Source organism: Pongo abelii, chromosome 4 (genome assembly GCF_028885655.2).
Source record: "Pongo abelii isolate AG06213 chromosome 4, NHGRI_mPonAbe1-v2.0_pri, whole genome shotgun sequence".
NCBI classification, from domain to species: Eukaryota; Metazoa; Chordata; class Mammalia; order Primates; family Hominidae; genus Pongo; species Pongo abelii.
Genome location: NC_071989.2, coordinates 187,824,312 through 187,841,661, shown reverse-complemented (window position 1 = coordinate 187,841,661; position 17,350 = coordinate 187,824,312). Strand labels below are relative to the sequence as shown.

At 44.9% G+C, this 17,350-nt stretch overlaps 1 protein-coding gene across 4 annotated transcripts in view; it reads right to left on the bottom strand.

Moving 5' to 3' along the window:
* Positions 1–16,940, bottom strand: part of ZNF354C (zinc finger protein 354C) — a 61,220-nt gene extending 44,280 nt beyond the window's left edge. The window contains exons 1-4 of one of the 4 annotated variants that reach the window (XM_054556363.2): positions 15,993–16,940; positions 15,191–15,271; positions 639–765; positions 3–98 (exon numbers count right to left, since the gene is read on the bottom strand). In XM_054556363.2, the coding sequence (XP_054412338.2) occupies positions 3–98; positions 639–765; positions 15,191–15,271; positions 15,993–16,097 (409 nt within the window). In that variant the 5' untranslated portion in view covers positions 16,098–16,940. Of the gene's footprint in view, positions 1–2; positions 99–638; positions 766–15,108; positions 15,154–15,190; positions 15,272–15,992 lie in introns of those variants that run through there. The other 3 variants (XM_009241354.4, XM_054556364.2, XM_063724435.1) reach the window with 3 other exon arrangements.
* Positions 16,941–17,350: the final 410 nt, after the last annotated feature.

Genomic DNA, 17,350 nt, shown 5'->3' with positions numbered 1-17,350 from the left:
ACCTAGACAGGTATCTGCAGGGACTTCTCTTTCCATCATGCAGGGATCTTCTCCTTGTTGCAATTGATGAATCAACTTTGGCATTGAAAATGGAATCCCTGCTCATGAGGAAGGAAATGAAGTTTGAAAAAATAGCATGAAGACCAATCCAAGAACTGACATACTACTCACTCTGAACCGACACAGCAAAGAAAGCAAGCCCTGAGAGGCAGACAAGGCAGACAAGGCAGCACAAGCACTTCTCAGGGGCACCGGAGCTGTCAATGGGGGGGAAGGTCTCATGGGCACTGGAGCTGTCAATGGCAGGGGAAGGTCTCAGTTCAGAACCATTATAGGGCCCTGGCAATGAAGGCCTCTGAGATGGGGGGTCCCTATGTGTTTTTCAGAATCTAAACTGGGATCTAGTCATTGGCCTACTCTGAGGAGGAAACTGATTGGCGGTGGGATGTGATGGAGAGTGGAGGGTAGAGAAACATAACAAGAAGGGCATCAAAACAAAGATGTACACTTTCCACTCTACAGCAATTCAGCCTTTCCGACGGGCTCAGTAGGGTACAAGACCACAGGCTTGGAACCCCAAAGATGGACCTGTGAGGCATTCCTATAACAGACTCTTCGTCAGAGGCAAAAATTCTTACCCAGTGAGACCAGGCTGCTGTAGTTCTCCAGCATCACCTCCCGGTACAAGGCTCTCTGGGCAGAGTCCAGGTGCAACCACTCGTCCTGGCTGAAGAACACAGCCACATCCCTGAACATCACAGGCTCCTGTAATGGCAAACCCATACCTGCTCACCCAGGACCGTCTTCTTCAACGGAAAACGCAAGAAGAAAGTGACGGTGGGATGTACAGAATTCTCAGGATTCTAAGTATTTCACGTCAACTGTTTATGTAATTATTGGAACCACCCATTAGCTATTTAAAAAAGTATTTATGGAGTACTCATTGGGAACAATGACACATGCCACATGCAGTAGGAGTAGGGGAAAACAGGCAAAGTTCCTGCCAACAAGGAATTTAAATACCAGCCTGGGATCTTTCTCAAGAGAAAGCGATGTGATGACAGAAGCAGAGACTGGAGTGCTCGGAAGATGGATGAGAGGGCCACAGGCCAAGGGCTGCAGGGAACCACTAGACGGTGAAAAGGGCAAGGAAACAGATCTTCCCGAGAGCCCTAGAAGGACCCAGCCCTGCTGACAGCCTGACCTCAAGCCAGTAAAACTGAATTCAGACTTCTGACTTCCAGAAGTGTAAAAGAATACATTTATGCTGTTTTAAGATGCTGCATTTGTGGTAATTTGTTATAGCAGCAATAAGAAAGAAATACAATGTGAACAACTGAAGACAACCTACATATCTATCAATAAAGGAATGGATAAGCAAATGTCAGTACATTTATTCCATGAAATGTTATGCAGTCGTTAAACAGAATGAGGTAGATCTCTACGACACTGGAATTTGACCCTGATATATTATTGATTCATATGAAACAGCCAGCCACAAAAGAATCTATATTTGTTGAAAAACTCTACATCTGTATATACATATGTATGACACATGCAAAACTATCTGGAAGAATACAAGCTGTCACCCTCGTTATTCTTTGATGTTTGTGGAGAGGGGCAGAAAAGCAGTCTTTCACTTATTACTTTATACCCTATCATTAGGCTTACAGTTTTTCACAGTTAGGGAGATTGTGTGTATGTATGTGTGTGTGTTCCTTTGCTTTGAATTTTCTTAAATTCCATTTTATTTTACTTATAATTTTTTTTTGAGATGGAGTCTTGCTCTGTTGCCAGGCTGGAGTGCAGTGGCCCAATCTCAGCTCACTGCAACCTCTGCCTCCCAGGTTCAAGCAATTCTCCTGCCCTCAGCCTCCTGAGTAGCTGGAACTACAGGCACATACCACCAGCTAATTTTTTTTTTTTTTTTCTGAGACGGAGTCTCGCTCTGTCGCCCAGGCTGGAGTGCAGTGGCACGATCTCGGTTCACTGCAAGCTCCGCCTCCCGGGTTCACACCATTCTCCTGCCTCAGCCTCCCGAGTAACTGGGACTACAGGCGCCTGCCACTACGCCCGGCTAATTTTTTGTATTTTTAGTAAAGATGGGGTCTCACCATGTTGGCCAGGATGGTCTCAATCTCTTAACCTCATGATCCACCTGCCTAAGCCTCCCAAAGTGCTGGAACTACAGGAGTGAGCCACTATACCCGGTCTATTTTAATTTATATGTTGACTTTTTAGTCAGACCTCTTTGTATTTTTGGTGGTTACTTGAATAATTATACACTTTTGGTTACTCATCAGCTATTCAGAACTAATATATCGTTTCACATAGAATGCAAGAATCTTGCAAGTATACATGACATCACCACCCTTCTTTATGCTATAGTTGTTACAAAGATTTTCCCAGTTCAGAGAGTTGACAGCACTTACCGAACTTCACTGAGTGTATTCACATCAAGGTTTTTATTAAAAGGCAAAAGGTACAGCACAGCAAGAGAAAGAGTTCAGGGAAGCACTAGAAAGCCAAGAGACCCTCCATGTGCTGTCCCCCTTATTTGCACAGACCACGCCATGACTCTGGATCTGTGTGAAGAATCTTGGTGTGGGAGAGCTCAAAGGAGGAACTCTCAGCAGGGGCCTTTTATGTAATCAAGCAAGTCCTGTCAAATTATTTAGGCCAGTTGCAAGCCATCAGTAAGGAAGCTTACCAGGAGTCGCCAGTGGTATTGAGATCTTAAAAATACACAAGCCAGGCCGGGCGTGGTGGCTCACGCCTGTAATCCCAGCCCCTTGGGAGGCGGAGGCGGGCGGATCACCTGAGGTCAGGAGTTCGAGACCTTCCTGGCCAACACAGTGAAACCCCGTCTCTATTAAAAAAAAAAAAAAAAAAAAAGTACAAAAATTAGCCAGGCGCGGTGGCTCACGCCTGTAATCTCAGCACTTTGGGAGGCTGATGCAGGCGGATCATGAGGTCAAGAGATGGAGACCATCCTGGCCAACATGGTGAAACCCCGTCTCTACTAAAAATACAAAAATTAGCCGGGCATGGTGGCATGTGCCTGTAGTCCCAGCTACTCGGGAGGCTGAGGCAGGAGAATCACTTGACCCAGGAGGTAGAGGTTGCAGTGACCCAAGATCACACCACTGCACTGCAGCCTGGGAGACAGAGCGAGACTCTTTCTGAAAAAACAAACAAAATGACAACAACAAAAACTCACACAAGCTGATGGCTGGCTTCAGTGGCTCACACCTGTAACCCTACACTTTGGGAGGCCAAGGTGGGTGTACTGCCTGAGCTCAGCAGTTCAAGACCAGCCTGGGCAACATGGTGAAACCCCATCTCTACTAAAAATACAAAAAATTAGCCAGGCTTGCTTGCATGCACCTGTTGTCCCCGCTACTCAGGAGGCTGAGACATGAGAATTGTTTGAACCCAGGGAAGCTGCAGTGAGCCAAGATCATGCCACTTCACTCCAGCCTGGGCAACAGAGCAAGACTCTCTCAAAAAACAAAACAAAACAAAACAAAAAAACAAAACAACAACAACAACAAAAAAAACATGCTGCCTTTATCTTGTTTTGGCCGAGTCAAAAAAATAGACCACCAAGAATTCCCAGAGATAAAAATAGAGCTTTTCTAGAGAAAAAGATAGAGCTTTTCCAGTTCAGATGTAAATAAACTGTATCTTCGCGGTTGTTATTTGCATTATAGCTGCCTACATTGTAAACCCCCTCCTATAATACAATAGTATTATTTTGCTTTAAGCAATCAGCTGCATTTTAAAGAAATCGAAAGGAAAAAAAGTATTTTATATTTATCCAGATAGCTTCCATTTCTAATGCTCTTCATTCTTCCTAAAATCAGAGTTCTCCTCTGGTATATTTTTCTTTTAACTTACATAACTTCCTTTTTAGTGTATCTTATAGTATAGGCCTGCTGGCAATGAATTAGCTTAATTTTATTTTACCTGAAAATGGCTTTATTTCATCTTGATTCTTGAAGAGTATTTTCATTGGATATAGAATTCTGGGTTGATTTTTTTTCTCTCTCTCTTTCAGCATGTAAAATGTCATTCTACTGCTTCCTGGTCTTTGTTGTTTCTGATGAGAAGCCAACGGTCATTCAAATATTGATTCTCTGCATGTAGTACAATTTTTTTCAGCCTGCTTTCAAATCTTTGGTTTTTGTGATTTCTGTATGACTTTCCCCAATATGGTAGAGACCAGCTAGCTATATGTGGCTACTAAGTACATGAAATGTGGCTCTTCTGAATTGCGATATGTTATCTGTATAAAATACACACCAGATGATTTACTTAAAAACATATATACACACACATACAACATATACATACATACATACACAAACATATATGCAAGTTATCTCAATAACAATTTTATATTGATTTCATGTGGAAATAATATTTGGATCTACTGGGTCAAAGAAAATATATTAACGTTAATTTATTTGCTTCTGTTTACTTTTTTAATGTAGCTGGTGGAAAATTTTATATTAGGTATGTGGCTTGCATTCTTGGTTCACACTATATTTCTATGGCATGTCATTGATCAATGATGTGTGTAGCTGTGACTTCCTTTGTACTTATCCTGCTTGAGATTCATCAAATGTTATAAATCTGTAAATTTATGTTTTTTACCAAATTTGATAAATTTTAGGCCATTATTTCCTTTTAATATAGTTTGTCCCATTCTCTGTCCCCTCTCCTTCTAGAACTCTAATTTCATGTATATTAGACCTTTTAATATCATTTAATTGGTAACTGAGGCTCTTTTTTCTCCCTGTTTTTCAGTTATGATAACTTCTGTCAATCTACCTTCAACTGTCACTGACTTCTCCTTATGTTCATTTCCAAAAGTTAAGCCTATTCAGTTTTTTTTTTTTTTTTTACAATTTCAGGTATCTTATTTTTCAGTTCTAAAATTTCATAGTCTAGAATTACTTTGTTCACAGTCTCTATTTCTCTGCTTGCATTTCCTATTAGTTCATTCTTTACATGTATATTTTCCTTTAAGTCCTTCAGCACAGTTATAGTAGTTGTTTTCAAATCTTTGTGAATTCTAATATCTGGGTCATTGTCTCTATTGATTGTCTTCCTCTTGAGTTTTGGATGCACTTTCCCATTTCTTCATATGCCTACCTTATCCTGGAAATTGTATAGTATACAATGTAGAAACTCTGGATTTTGTTATGTTCCTTTGAAGAGTACTGATTTTTTTAAGCAGGTAGTTAATTTAGTTAGAGTCAAATTCCAAACTCTGCCACCTCTCTAGCAGGCAGCATCAAGTATCTTTGTTCGGTTCTTATTTGGGCTACTCTGAGTCTGTCCTATGCATGTATGGTTCAGGGGTCAGGTAGAGATTTGGGCAGAGTTTGTGCACAGAATTTGGGGCTTCCCTTCTCTGCCTCTCTCCTTTCCAAGATTCCTCCTCTCACTTTCTAACTGCTAAGTTTGCCTCAAACTCTATCTTGTGGTTCTTCACACCAGTAAGACTGCAAGTTTGTGACCAAGTTTTGATCATTCTGTTGGTGCTGACTGTGACCTACTCCCAGGCGAAAAGCTTTAAAAACCAGAAAATTTATCTGGTGACAATTCCTTCTTCCAAATATACACAGGCGTCCAATATCTGTCTGCTTTTGATTTCTCTCCAGTACCTTAAGATTTCTTATATTTTATCCAGAGTGTAGTCGTTATCCACAGATGAATTAGCCTGAAAGGAGCTACTTCTCTATTACCAGAAGCTGGAAGCACGTGTATCTTTTTGAAAATATATTTTAAAAACTCAGTGAGCCTAGCAGAGCTCATTAAATATTAAGAAATAATAAAATGACCGACTCCTAGATCTCCAGACCTGAAAGACATCTTATCAATCATCTCATCCAGTCGTTCTCATGAGTATGTGGTATCTCCCCCCACCTCCCTAGAGTGAGTAGCAATGTGTAAGGGTGTTTCATTTTTCACAGTGACTAAGGGAGTCCTACTGGCATTTAAAAAAAGAGATCAGGGCCAGGCGCGGTGGCTCACGCTTGTAATCCCAGCACTTTGGAGGCTGAGGCAGGCGGATCACGAGGTCAGGAGATCGAGACCATCCCGGCTAACACGGTGAAACCCTGTCTCTACTAAAAATACAAAAAATTAGCCAGGCGTGGTGGCAGGCGCCTGTAGTCCCAGTTACTTGGGAGGCTGAGGCAGGAGAATGGCATGAACCCGGGAGGCGGAGCTTGCAGTGAGCCGAGATTGCGCCACTGCACTCCAGCCTGGGCGACAGTGAGACTCTATAAAAAAAAAAAGAGAGAGAGATCAAGGCTGCTTATCATCTGGAAATGGATGAGAAAGTGCTGCATAAGGAAAGGTAACTCCACCCAAAATGCTTATAATGTTCTCACTTAGAAACACTTGTTGTCTAAGCTGTATTTTTAAAATGCAAGATGAGAATCTGGGTTGTGGCAGGTGGCTTTATAAGAAGATTATAAGAAATGTGAAGTTTGTTAGGTTTCCAGCAATAGAAACTGACTTTGGCTCATTTACACAAGGGACCAGGTAGCTCCAGGGAAACTGACAGTCACAGAACTAGGCTTGGAAAATAAAACAGAAACTAGGGTAGCAACATTCTGGACCACAGCCAGGATCACACTAGGAAACCAGACTTGTGAGAATACTGTTGTCATGGAAAAGTAGACAGTACAGCCTCACCAGCACGAGACCGCTGCTGCTTTTGCTATGCCACTCCTCCTTCCTCTACGAACTCAGTGTTACTGATGTTGCCACAAATTACCAGACTGTACTCGACATCAGAGGCCCCCAAGCTTTTCGGCACCAGTGACAGGTTTCGTGGAAGATAATTCTTCCACAGACAGGAGGGTTGGGGAATGGTCTCAGGATAAAACTGTTCCATCTCAGATCACAGGCATTAGATTCTCATAAGGAGCACACAACCTAGGGCCCTCATGTGCACAGTTCACAATAGGGTTCATGTTCCTATGAAATCTAATGCCACTGCCAATCTGACAGGCGGCAGAGCTCAGGTGGTAATGCTCGCTCACCTGCTGTTCACTTCCTGCTGTACAGCCTGCTTCCTAATAGGCCAGGAGCTGGTACCGGTCTGCAAAACTAGGGGTTGGAGACCTTTGTTCTCTTCCTGTTTCCTCGTATCTCTAGCTCCTGATTGAAAGTCTAAAGTAGGTCAAGCTTGGGTCACAAGCCTGTACCTTACCTATAATTAAAGCTAGAAAAGTAAGTATCTGGCGTTTTTTTGTTTGTTTGTTTTTGAGACAGAGTCTTGCTCTGTCGCCCAGGCTGGAGTGCAGTGGTGTGATCTCGGCTCACTGCAAGCTCTGCCTCCCAGGTTCACGCCATTCTCCTGCCTCAGCCTCTGAGTAGCTGGGACTACAGGCGCCCGCCACCATGCCCGGCTAATTTTTTGTATTTTTTAGTAGAGACGGGGTTTCGCCGTGTTAGCCAGGATGGTCTCGATCTCCTGATCTGGTGAGCCACCTGCCTCGGCCTCCCAAAGTGCTGGGATTAGAGGCGTGAGTCACCGCGCCCGGGCTTTTTTTTTTTTTTTTTTTTGAGATGGAGTCTTGCTCTGTCGCCCAGGCTGGAGCGCAGTGGCCGAGCTCGGCTCACTGCAACCTCTGCCTCCCAGGTTCAAGTGATTCTCCTGCCTCAGCCTCCTGAGTAGCTGGGATTATAGGCACATGCCACAATGCCCTGCTAATTTCTGTATTTTTGGTAAACATATTCGGATTGGCAGTTGGTTGAAAGAATTATCATCAGTAGAAAGGAATGTCTGGGTCATGATAAGGGGTTGTGGAGACCTAGGTTTTGTCAGGCAGATGTTTGAAACCTCCAAGTAGCAGGCTTTAGAGAGAATAGACTGTAAATGTTTCTTACCAGATTTAAGGTTTGTGTAGATATTAATGCTGGAGGGTACAATGAGGCATGTCCAGCCCCTACTTCCTGCCACGGCCTGAACCAGTCTTTCAGGTTAAATTTCGAGGGCCAAGGAGGAAGTCCATTCAGACAGCTGCAGGGGGCCTTCTAATTTTATTTTTGGCTTCCACCCCTATACCTCAGAATGTAACAGTATTTGGAAACAAGATCTTTAAAGAGGTAATTAAGTTAAAATGAGGCCTTTAGGCTGGATCCTCATCTAATATGGCATGTGCTTAGAAGAAGAGGAGATTAGGATACAGACACGCTCATGTGCAGGAGAGGCCATGTGGCAGGAGGCGGCGAGAAGGCAGCCATCTACCAGCCAAGGAGGCCTCAGGAGAAGCCAGACATGCCCACACCTGATCTTGGACTTCTAGCCACCAGAACTGCAAGAAAACACATTTCCATTGTTGAGGCCATCTCGTCTCTGGTATTTTGTTATAGTGCCCTGGCACACTAATACAGGCTCCGTGTTGCTGTTAACAGGATACTCACGGCAAACCCAACTTCCATCTTTACCGCCAATCCCGTTCCCCTAGGTCTTAGAATACTTCCAGGAAAAAAAAAAAAAAAGCATTCTTTTTCTTTTAAAATTTCATTCGCTTTTTAAAAAGTATACAAATTAAACATAATCAGAGACTAAAACAAATTAAACTTCAGAAAGAAATGTTTAAATTGAAAACAAAAACAACACAATGTAAATCATACTAAATCCTACTACTCAAGACAACTTCTGTTCCTCTTTTAGAAATGTATTCTAGATTTTAGATCCAATTACACACACGTGTTCTTTTGACTATTTGTTAAACAATATGAAAACAGACACGTGCTAAAGAATAGAAAGGATACAAAAGAACACGCAGTGCGATGTTAGGGATTCTCTCCTAACTCCAATTAGCGGCCCCATTCTACAGGTAACTAGCAGTGCTTTACACATGTATCCTTTTTTAATGGGAAAATTCTCAATCCTGCTTTACTAGCATTTCATGGATCTTTATCACATCCACATAGAGAAATTTTTTTTTTTTTTTTTTTTAACAGACAGGGTCTCACTCTGTTGCCTAGGCTGGTGTACAGTAGTGCAATAAATCATAGCTCACTACAGCCTTGAACTCCTGGGCTCAGGTGATCGTCCCACCTGAGCCTCCCGAGTAGCTGGGACTATAGATGTGCACCACCATGCTCAGATAATTCTCTTGTTTTTCTGTAGAGCCAGGGTCTTGCTATGTTGCCCAGGCTGGTCTTGAACTCCTGGCCTTAAGCCATTCTTCCACCTTAGCTTCCCAAAGAGCTGAGATTACAGGCGTGAGCCACTGTGTCCAGCCTCAAACCTCATTCTTCTTCTTCTTCTTTTTTTTTTTTTTGAGACAGAGTCTCACTCTGTCGTCAGCTGGAGTGCAGTGGCGCCGTCTTGGCTCACAGCAACCTCTGCCTCCCGGGTTCAAGCGATTCTCCTGCCTCAGCCTCCCAAGTAGCTAGGATTACAGGCGTGCACCACCACACCCAGCTAATTTTTGTATTTTTAGTAGAGACGGAGTTTTGCCATGTTGGCCAGGCTGGTCTTGAACTCCTGACCTCAGGGTGATCCGCCTGCCTTGGCCTCCCAAAGTACTGGGATTACAGGCTATACATATTTTAATTCTGACAAATGTGGACGATTATACTTTCCCAAGATGACCACATCAATTTCTCTCTCATCTTACCTGCTCTTTGTATAATGTGACACTGACATTTCTCCCACCAAGAAGTGAGTTCTGTTTCCTTCCTTTGAAGCTGTCCAGTGGAATTCAATGGAAATGATGCATGTAACTTCCGAGAAAAGGTAGTAAAATAATACACCTTCCACCTGGCTTACTGGATGCTCACTTTTGGAGCCTAGTCGCCATGTTGTAAGCCCAAGACACATGGAGAGATTATGGGTAGATGTTCCATCCAATAGCCCTATCTGTGATCACAGCAATGAGCCAACAGCAAGCATCAACTACCTGACACGTGAACGACTGGGGCTTCAAATGATTCTATAGCCTCCAGTCTTTAAATCTCTCAGCCGAGACACCAGACTTTGTGTGGTAAGCTGTTTGTCCCACACACCTGCATTCCTAACCCAGAGAAACTGTGAGAAATGATAAGTGATTACTGTCATTTCATATCCCAAATTTTCTTACTATATAGCATGTATATCCTTCCATGTTAAAAATACAATTCTACTTGATCATTTAAAATTACAATGTAATTGGGATGCCATAAGGAGAAGAAAGAGAGAACAGAGAAGAGTGAATATCCAAAGGAATAATGGCTGAGGATTTTCCAAAATTAGCAGCACACCCCAAACCTCAAATCCAGAAAAGTCAGAGAAGGCCAAGCAGGATGACTACCAAAATATCTACACCTAGGCATATTATATTAAAACTGCAGAACACCAAAGTCAAAGGGAAAATCTTGGAAGAAGACAGGGAAAAAGATCTTACCTATAGAGAACAAGGATAAGAATGACAGTGGATTTTCCCATTAGCAGCATGTAAACAAGAAGAGAGTGAAACAAAATATTTAAAGTGTTGAGGGGAAAAAATCACCAATGTAGAATTCAATATCCAGAGAAATTATCCTTCAAAAAGGATGAGAAGTAAAGCTTTCTCAGACAAACAAAAACTGAGGGAATTCATTACCAGCAGTCCTGCCTTGCAAGTAATAATAAAAGAAGTTCTTCATGGGGAGGGAAAATAAGATAGGTCAGAAACTTGAATCTACATGAAGACAGGAGGGAAGACAGAGAAGGAACAAATGATGATAACATTTTTCTTACTCTTGATTTAGAAGATAACTATTTGCTTAAATTAATAATAGTAACAGTGGATTGGGTGGTGACAGCATATGGATGAGTGAAATGAATGGCAGCAATGCCGTAAGGAAGAGAGGAATACTCTAAGACACCTCCACTACCCATGGTGCAGTATCGTGTTATCTGAAGGTGGACTTCGATTGGTTGTAAATTTATATTGAAAACGATAGGTTAGCCACTAAAAAAAGTTTTTAAAGCATAATTGATATGTACAGAGAGCAGAAAGATCCATGGTTGCCATACTGATATAAATAAATGTTTCAATAAATAAATAAATGGAGAGAAGCAACAATCCTCCATACAGATTTCCAAATAATGTATGTCGATTCTTCACCTCTAGGAGTGGTGCCTGTCTTGCCAGGCCATAAGTGTGGGCTACACAGTGTCGTCTTTCCAAGGAGCACAGTATGGGAAGGCAGAAAAAGAAGGTAACTGTAGAGTGGAGAGACTTGACAAACAGTGCCTCAGTGAGGTGATGAAGGTGAACAGCAACAGGGATGTCATGTTATGAGTATGCAATTATAGTATGATGTGATCAGACTGACGCTTCATCTCTGTGACCTTCCTCCCCAAAACCCAAACCCCAGGCTAATAATGAGAAAAAACATCACACAAATCACAGTGGAGGGGCACTCTACAGAATACCTAACCAGGGCCGGGCACGGGGGCTCCCGCTTGTAATCTCAACATTTTGGGAGGCCGAGGCAGGCGGATCACTTGAGGCCAGGAGTTCAAGACCAGCCCAGCCAACATGGTGAAACCCTGTTTTTACCAAAAATTCAAAAATTAGCAGGGCGTGGTGGCACATGTCTGTAATCCCAGCTACTTGGAGGCTGAGGTAGGAGCATCACTTGAACCCAGGAGGCAGAGGTTGCAGTGAGCCAAGATCGCATCATTGCACTCCAGCCTGGGTGACAGAGTGAGACTCCACCTTAAAAAAAACAAAACAAACAAAAAACCTAACCCAGTACTCCTCAAAACTATCATGATCATGGAAAGTCTGAGAAAGCCCCAAAGCCACAGCAGCCTAAGAAGATGTGAAACTGAACGTCATGTGGAATCCTGGGGGGGCCCTGGCACAGAAAAAGGACAGCAGGTAAAAACTAAGGAAATGTGAATAAAGCATGGACTTCAGTTAATAATAATATATCAATGGTGGCTCGTTAATTGTAACAAATATACCATATTAATGTAGGATGTGAATAACGGGAAGTTGGGTGCAGGGTATGATAACTGTGTAATTATTCTCTCATCTAAAACTGTTGTAAAAAAATAAAGATTATTCTTTTTAAAAATACTGACTATCAAAAAAGTACTTATTTACTGCAGAAAAATATGTAATTAACAAATTATGACTATTAAGCAATCAATACCAAATTCCATGTGCCTTTTCCCCAGACAATAAATTATATATTACATGGAAATATGTAATATTGCAAAGAACCTATTTTTTTCCAAAAAATATGCTTGTTTGCTGTTTTCCTAACAAGTAGAGAGAAATTTGTCCCTCGGTACCCTTAATGAGGACAGAATGTGATATTAGATATCACCATTGCACTGACTTAAATGGGGTAATGAGACCTGTGATTGGGACACTCTGGGTCCCCAGGAGACTTAATCAAAAGGGTTACATAGGCCGGACGTGGTGGCTCACACCTGTAATCCCAGCACTTTGGGACGCCGAGGCGGGTGGATCACGAGGTCAGGAGATCAAGACCATCCTGGCTAACATGGTGAAACCTCGTCTCTACTAAAAATACAAAAAAAAAAATTAGCCAGCGTGGTGGCGGGCACCTGTAGTCCCAGCTACTCAGGAGACTGAGGCAGGAGAATGGCGTGAACTCGGGAGGCGGAGCTTGCAGTGAACCGAGATGGCGCCACTGCACTCCAGCCTGGGCGACTGAGCAAGACTCTGTCTCAAAAAAAAAAAAAAAGGGTTACATATTGGCCGGGCACAGTTGCTCACACCTATAATCCAGCACTTTGGGAAGCCAAGGCAGGAGGATCGCAAGAGCCCAAGAGTTCCTTCCAGCCTGCAGTGAGCCGAGATTGCACCACTGCACTCCAGCCTGAGCGAGTGCAGCCGGCCTCCCAAAGTGTTGGGATTACAGGCATGAGCCACCGCACCCGGCCTATGTAACCCTTTTGATTAAGTCTCCTGGGGACCCAGAGTGTCCCAATCACAGGTCTCATTACCCCATTTAAGACAGAGCAAAACTCTGTCTCTAAAAAAAGCAACAACAACAACAACAAAAACCCACAAAAGGATATTTAATTAGCTGTCACCCCCTCCAAAAACAACAACAACAACAAAAACTGGCTCTGAGTTGCAAACAAACCTACCTCTGCCCTTGGCTAAAATGAAGTAAGTCTCTCCTGCTGTGGATGTGGGAGAGCTCAGATAGTGAAGAAACCTACCTTTGGGCAGCAGATAGCCCAGGTAATAGCTGGATATTCCTGTGCACTGCATTTTGCTGGTCTTTACGTCTTGGTTTCCTGAAATATCCATCTGCTTCTAATTAAAGAATCAGTCTAGCCCAGTGAGGCGAAGCACACCAAATCTGGCAGGTCCTAAAGTAGTGCTGCTGCTGCTGTTACTGATACTGATCATAGTAACAGCTGGAATTGATGGAGGTCTTAATATGTACCATGCACTTCTCTCAGCATTTTAAATGTACTTTTTCAGAGCATGATGCTAACAGTATAGACTGTCTTGTTGGGACCAAAAGCCAGCTGTGTGACCTTGATCAAGTTACTTGCTTCTCGTGCCTGTTCCCTCATCTGTAAATTTCAGATATTAACAGTCCTCTTGTAAGGATTAAATGACTTACTATATGAAAGGAATAGATATTTTTATACATAGTAATACATAGAACCTAGCACACAGTAAATATGCTTGTAATTACTACTTTTTGGGGTTCTATTTGAGACAAGGTCTCACTCTGTTGCCCAGGCTGGAGTGCAGTGGCACAATCATACCTCACTTGCAGCCTTGAATTCCTGGGCTCAAGTGATTCTCCTACCTCAGCCTTCTTAGTATCTGGGACTACAGGTGCTGCTGCACCCAGCTACTTTATTTTTAATTTTGTATAGTGACAAGGCCTCACTATGTTGCTCAGGTTGGTCTCAAACTTCTGGGCTCAAGCAATCCTCCTGCCTTGGCCTCCCAAAAGTGCTGGGATTATAGGCGTGAGCCACTGTGCCCAGCTACTACTGTTATTAATGCTCATAGCAACTCAGTCAGGTATGTATATTATTAACCCCACCAAAATTGAGGAAATGGGGTACAGAGAGATAAAATAATTTGCTCAGGGCTACATCCCTAGCTTGAATTTGAAGCCATGAAGTCAAGCTCCAGAGTCCACATTTCTAGCCTACGGGCTATTGGAAAAGGAGTCAATGAAGAATAGGCTTTGGGGTATGGCAGAAAAGGAAATGCACAGAAGGGAGGGGACTAGAGGAAAGGGAGCTGGTGTTGAAGGAAAGATGGGACTTCCACGTTGGAATGACAGACAGGAATGCTAGGAAAAAGGTCAGGCCTGAGGACAGATTTGGGGAAGATACTCAGAAAGCTGAGGGTTAAAGTAACGAAAATGGATCTCAAATGGGGAAAGAACAAGAAAAAAGAGCCCAGGTAGGGAGGCTAAACTAGCAGGGAAAAAAGAAAAGAATCAGAGAAGGAAATAGAGGAATTAATTAGACAGGTGAGATGGACATTTGGACAGCTTAACTTCCCCTCTGCACTAGGAGGGGAAGGCCCCAGGCCTGCGTCCTCCTGGGCTTCAAAGCCCAAACCACGCTGAACTCCTTCTGGGATGCCCTTAGTCTTCTCTAAGCACCAATATCAGTCCTGGCCTCCAGTATAAACTCAGAATGCCCCCACTTCTGGGATATTTCCCCTGAACATTTAATCATGTTTCCTAAGATCGATACCATGAACTCCCAGAAGATGGAAATAGCAGCTTTCCTCTTTCCATCCCCTGTGTGCTGCACAGGATCCTGTACATAGGGCTCAATAAATGCTTGTGGAGGGTGTCTTCTGGCCCTTCCACATCTTAGCCCCAAGTGTGACTATATCCTCTATGAAGACAAAGACTGCTTCACGCCCCATTCTCCCCACCCAGCACCACTGTAGCGGGAAGCATATGCTCAGAACTGCCTCAGATGTGGATCACAAAGTGAGCGGGGTGAATTAACAGTAGTCTCGGGACAAAAGAGGCACATTCCTCAGCAGCCCCTTGCTAAGCCCAAGACACTGGGAAAAACTTTTGAGGTTCTGGATTCGTCATCGTTTTAGTTGGACCAAAAAGTACCTGGACAAAGTCTGGAAACATGTCTACCATCTCTGAATCCAGAAGCCAACTGATGAAAAAGACAACTTTCACTCACTCTCACCTGAGCGGGAAGCAGATCTACAGCCATCCCTTCCTCCTCAGTCTTCTTGCCCAGGGAGAGCAGTGTGAGGACACGGTGGGTCTGCAGAGGAAAAAGGTGTCAAGAGGAACCCTGGCGTCAGGAGATGGCTTGGAGAGAGGAAGTTACAACCACCCCTAATGTCTATCAGGTCTCAAAAAAGCCACCCCCCCATAATGATGTAAACCAAGAAGAGTGTTTACTAGGGCAATTCGCCAACCTCCATCCCTTCTTCATACTTCTATTTCTGCACTTTGATTCTTTAACTTCCACCTTAGGGCCTCTCAGCTACCTCTAGGGAAACTGTGACTCACCCATGGATGTCTGGAGTCCTTAGCCAGTTTTAAACTGCACTCCCTAAAAGTCGCAATGAATATCCAGTCTCCTGGGGTGCCACTTCCCAGCCTAGCTAGCTGATCCTCATCCTGCCTCGCCCCTTCCTCCCTATGGTAGCCACGATAAAGAGGCTTCCCCGCATCCCTACCCCGGTGACAGACCCCACTGCTTGCCCTGAGTGGCCCTTCCGTGGAGTGCTGTGTTCTCCCCAAGAAACTGTGAGCATAATCCAACCACTCAGCTTTCCCAGCCTCTTACTAGATCTTCGTCGGGCCTTACTACGCTTTACCCAAGGTAACAGGATTAAGGCACTGTCCTCACCCAAAGCCAGAGCTTTGCTGTCCCTCCTAAGTAATACTCCACAGGTACCGCCTCTAATGGCATCCACAGCCAGAAACAGCCGTCGCTGCCCAAACACAAACCCCGGGTGAGAGGGGTGGAACCGTACCTGCCCCACAGAGAGCAAGGGAAGAGGCTGCCTGGGGCAGCCGGGCAAGTGTGAGGGCCTCCAGGCCCGCGATCTGCAGCGACTCCTCAGGGTGCCCCCTGTCATGGAGCCAACCTGGGGTTCTGCCAGGCCAGTTCCAGCGGGTGCCTCGACCAGCCCAGGGGAAGCCGCCGTGCAAGGCTTCGGTTACGCAGCGACGCGCACCTCCTCCCAGGAAGCGGTGAGTGTTTTCCACGCAGTATTTTCAATCTTCACATTTACAAATGTTACGGAGACTGAAAACCAGGAGGTCGTGACCTGCCCAAAGTCACAAGGGCCGGGAAGGGAATCCTGATCCTAGCCCCAGGCCCCAGTTACATCTGGGGCAATGACCTCGCCACTCTGCCTCGGTCTCCTCCTGACAGAGCGGGAACTGCGTACCGCCACCCTATCTGTCAGCAGGGATGCGCGGAGTTCGTTCGGGCGATGCGCTAGTCTGGTGCCTGGCACCCGAGCGCTCTCGGCGGGCATCAGCTATTGCTTTTATTATTTCCGTTACTCAGAAGAAAATGCACAGAAGAAAATCGCAGAATGAACAATGACAAAAGGCTGGCACCCCCACCCCAGCGGCCCGGCGCACCCAGCTCACCTGGCGAGGCGCTCCCTCCCGCGGGTCTCCGGCAGTCCAGGCCGCTCGCGGACGGCGCCCCGGGACCCAGTGGCCAAGGGCCCGGAGCCGCGCAGGGCTGGTCCCAGAAGCCCAGACGAGGCTGCACGCCGCCCACTCGCTGGAGAGGCCCGGATCCACCCCGGCCCGGAAGAGACCACTGCGAGCGCCTCAAGCCCAGGCCGGCAATCCTAGCCAAGCCTGGATGGCCCAAGCCAGAAGAACCCCCGAAAGGCCGCGAGCTGTCCCCGAAACCCCGCCAACCCCGGGAGAACTACCACTCCCGGCATGCCTCGGGCCCCGCGCCGACTACACTTCCCAGGGGACGCCGCGGTGCGCGCTGCGAACTCCGGAAGAGGAACCGCCTCCGCCAGCGAGGGCTCTCAAAGGCGACAGTGCGCGTAGGGGCTGCAGTGCGAGGGAGTACGCACGCCGCACACGAGGCAGGAGGTCTCCGGCTCCGGGCTGTGCTGCATACAGCCCGCGCACTTGTTAAGCAAGCGGAGTGGTTTGAAAAAACAAAACCGGAAATTAGATGCATTTAGGCGGATCAGTGTGCTGTAGCTCCCACCGCTGGTTGTGATTACTTTTCTGTTGATACAAAATAATTTACATAATGTATAGGGTCCATGTGAGTGTTTGTTACGTGCATAGACTGTGTAATGATCATCAAGTCACAGTATTTGGGGTATCCATCACCTTAAGCATTTAT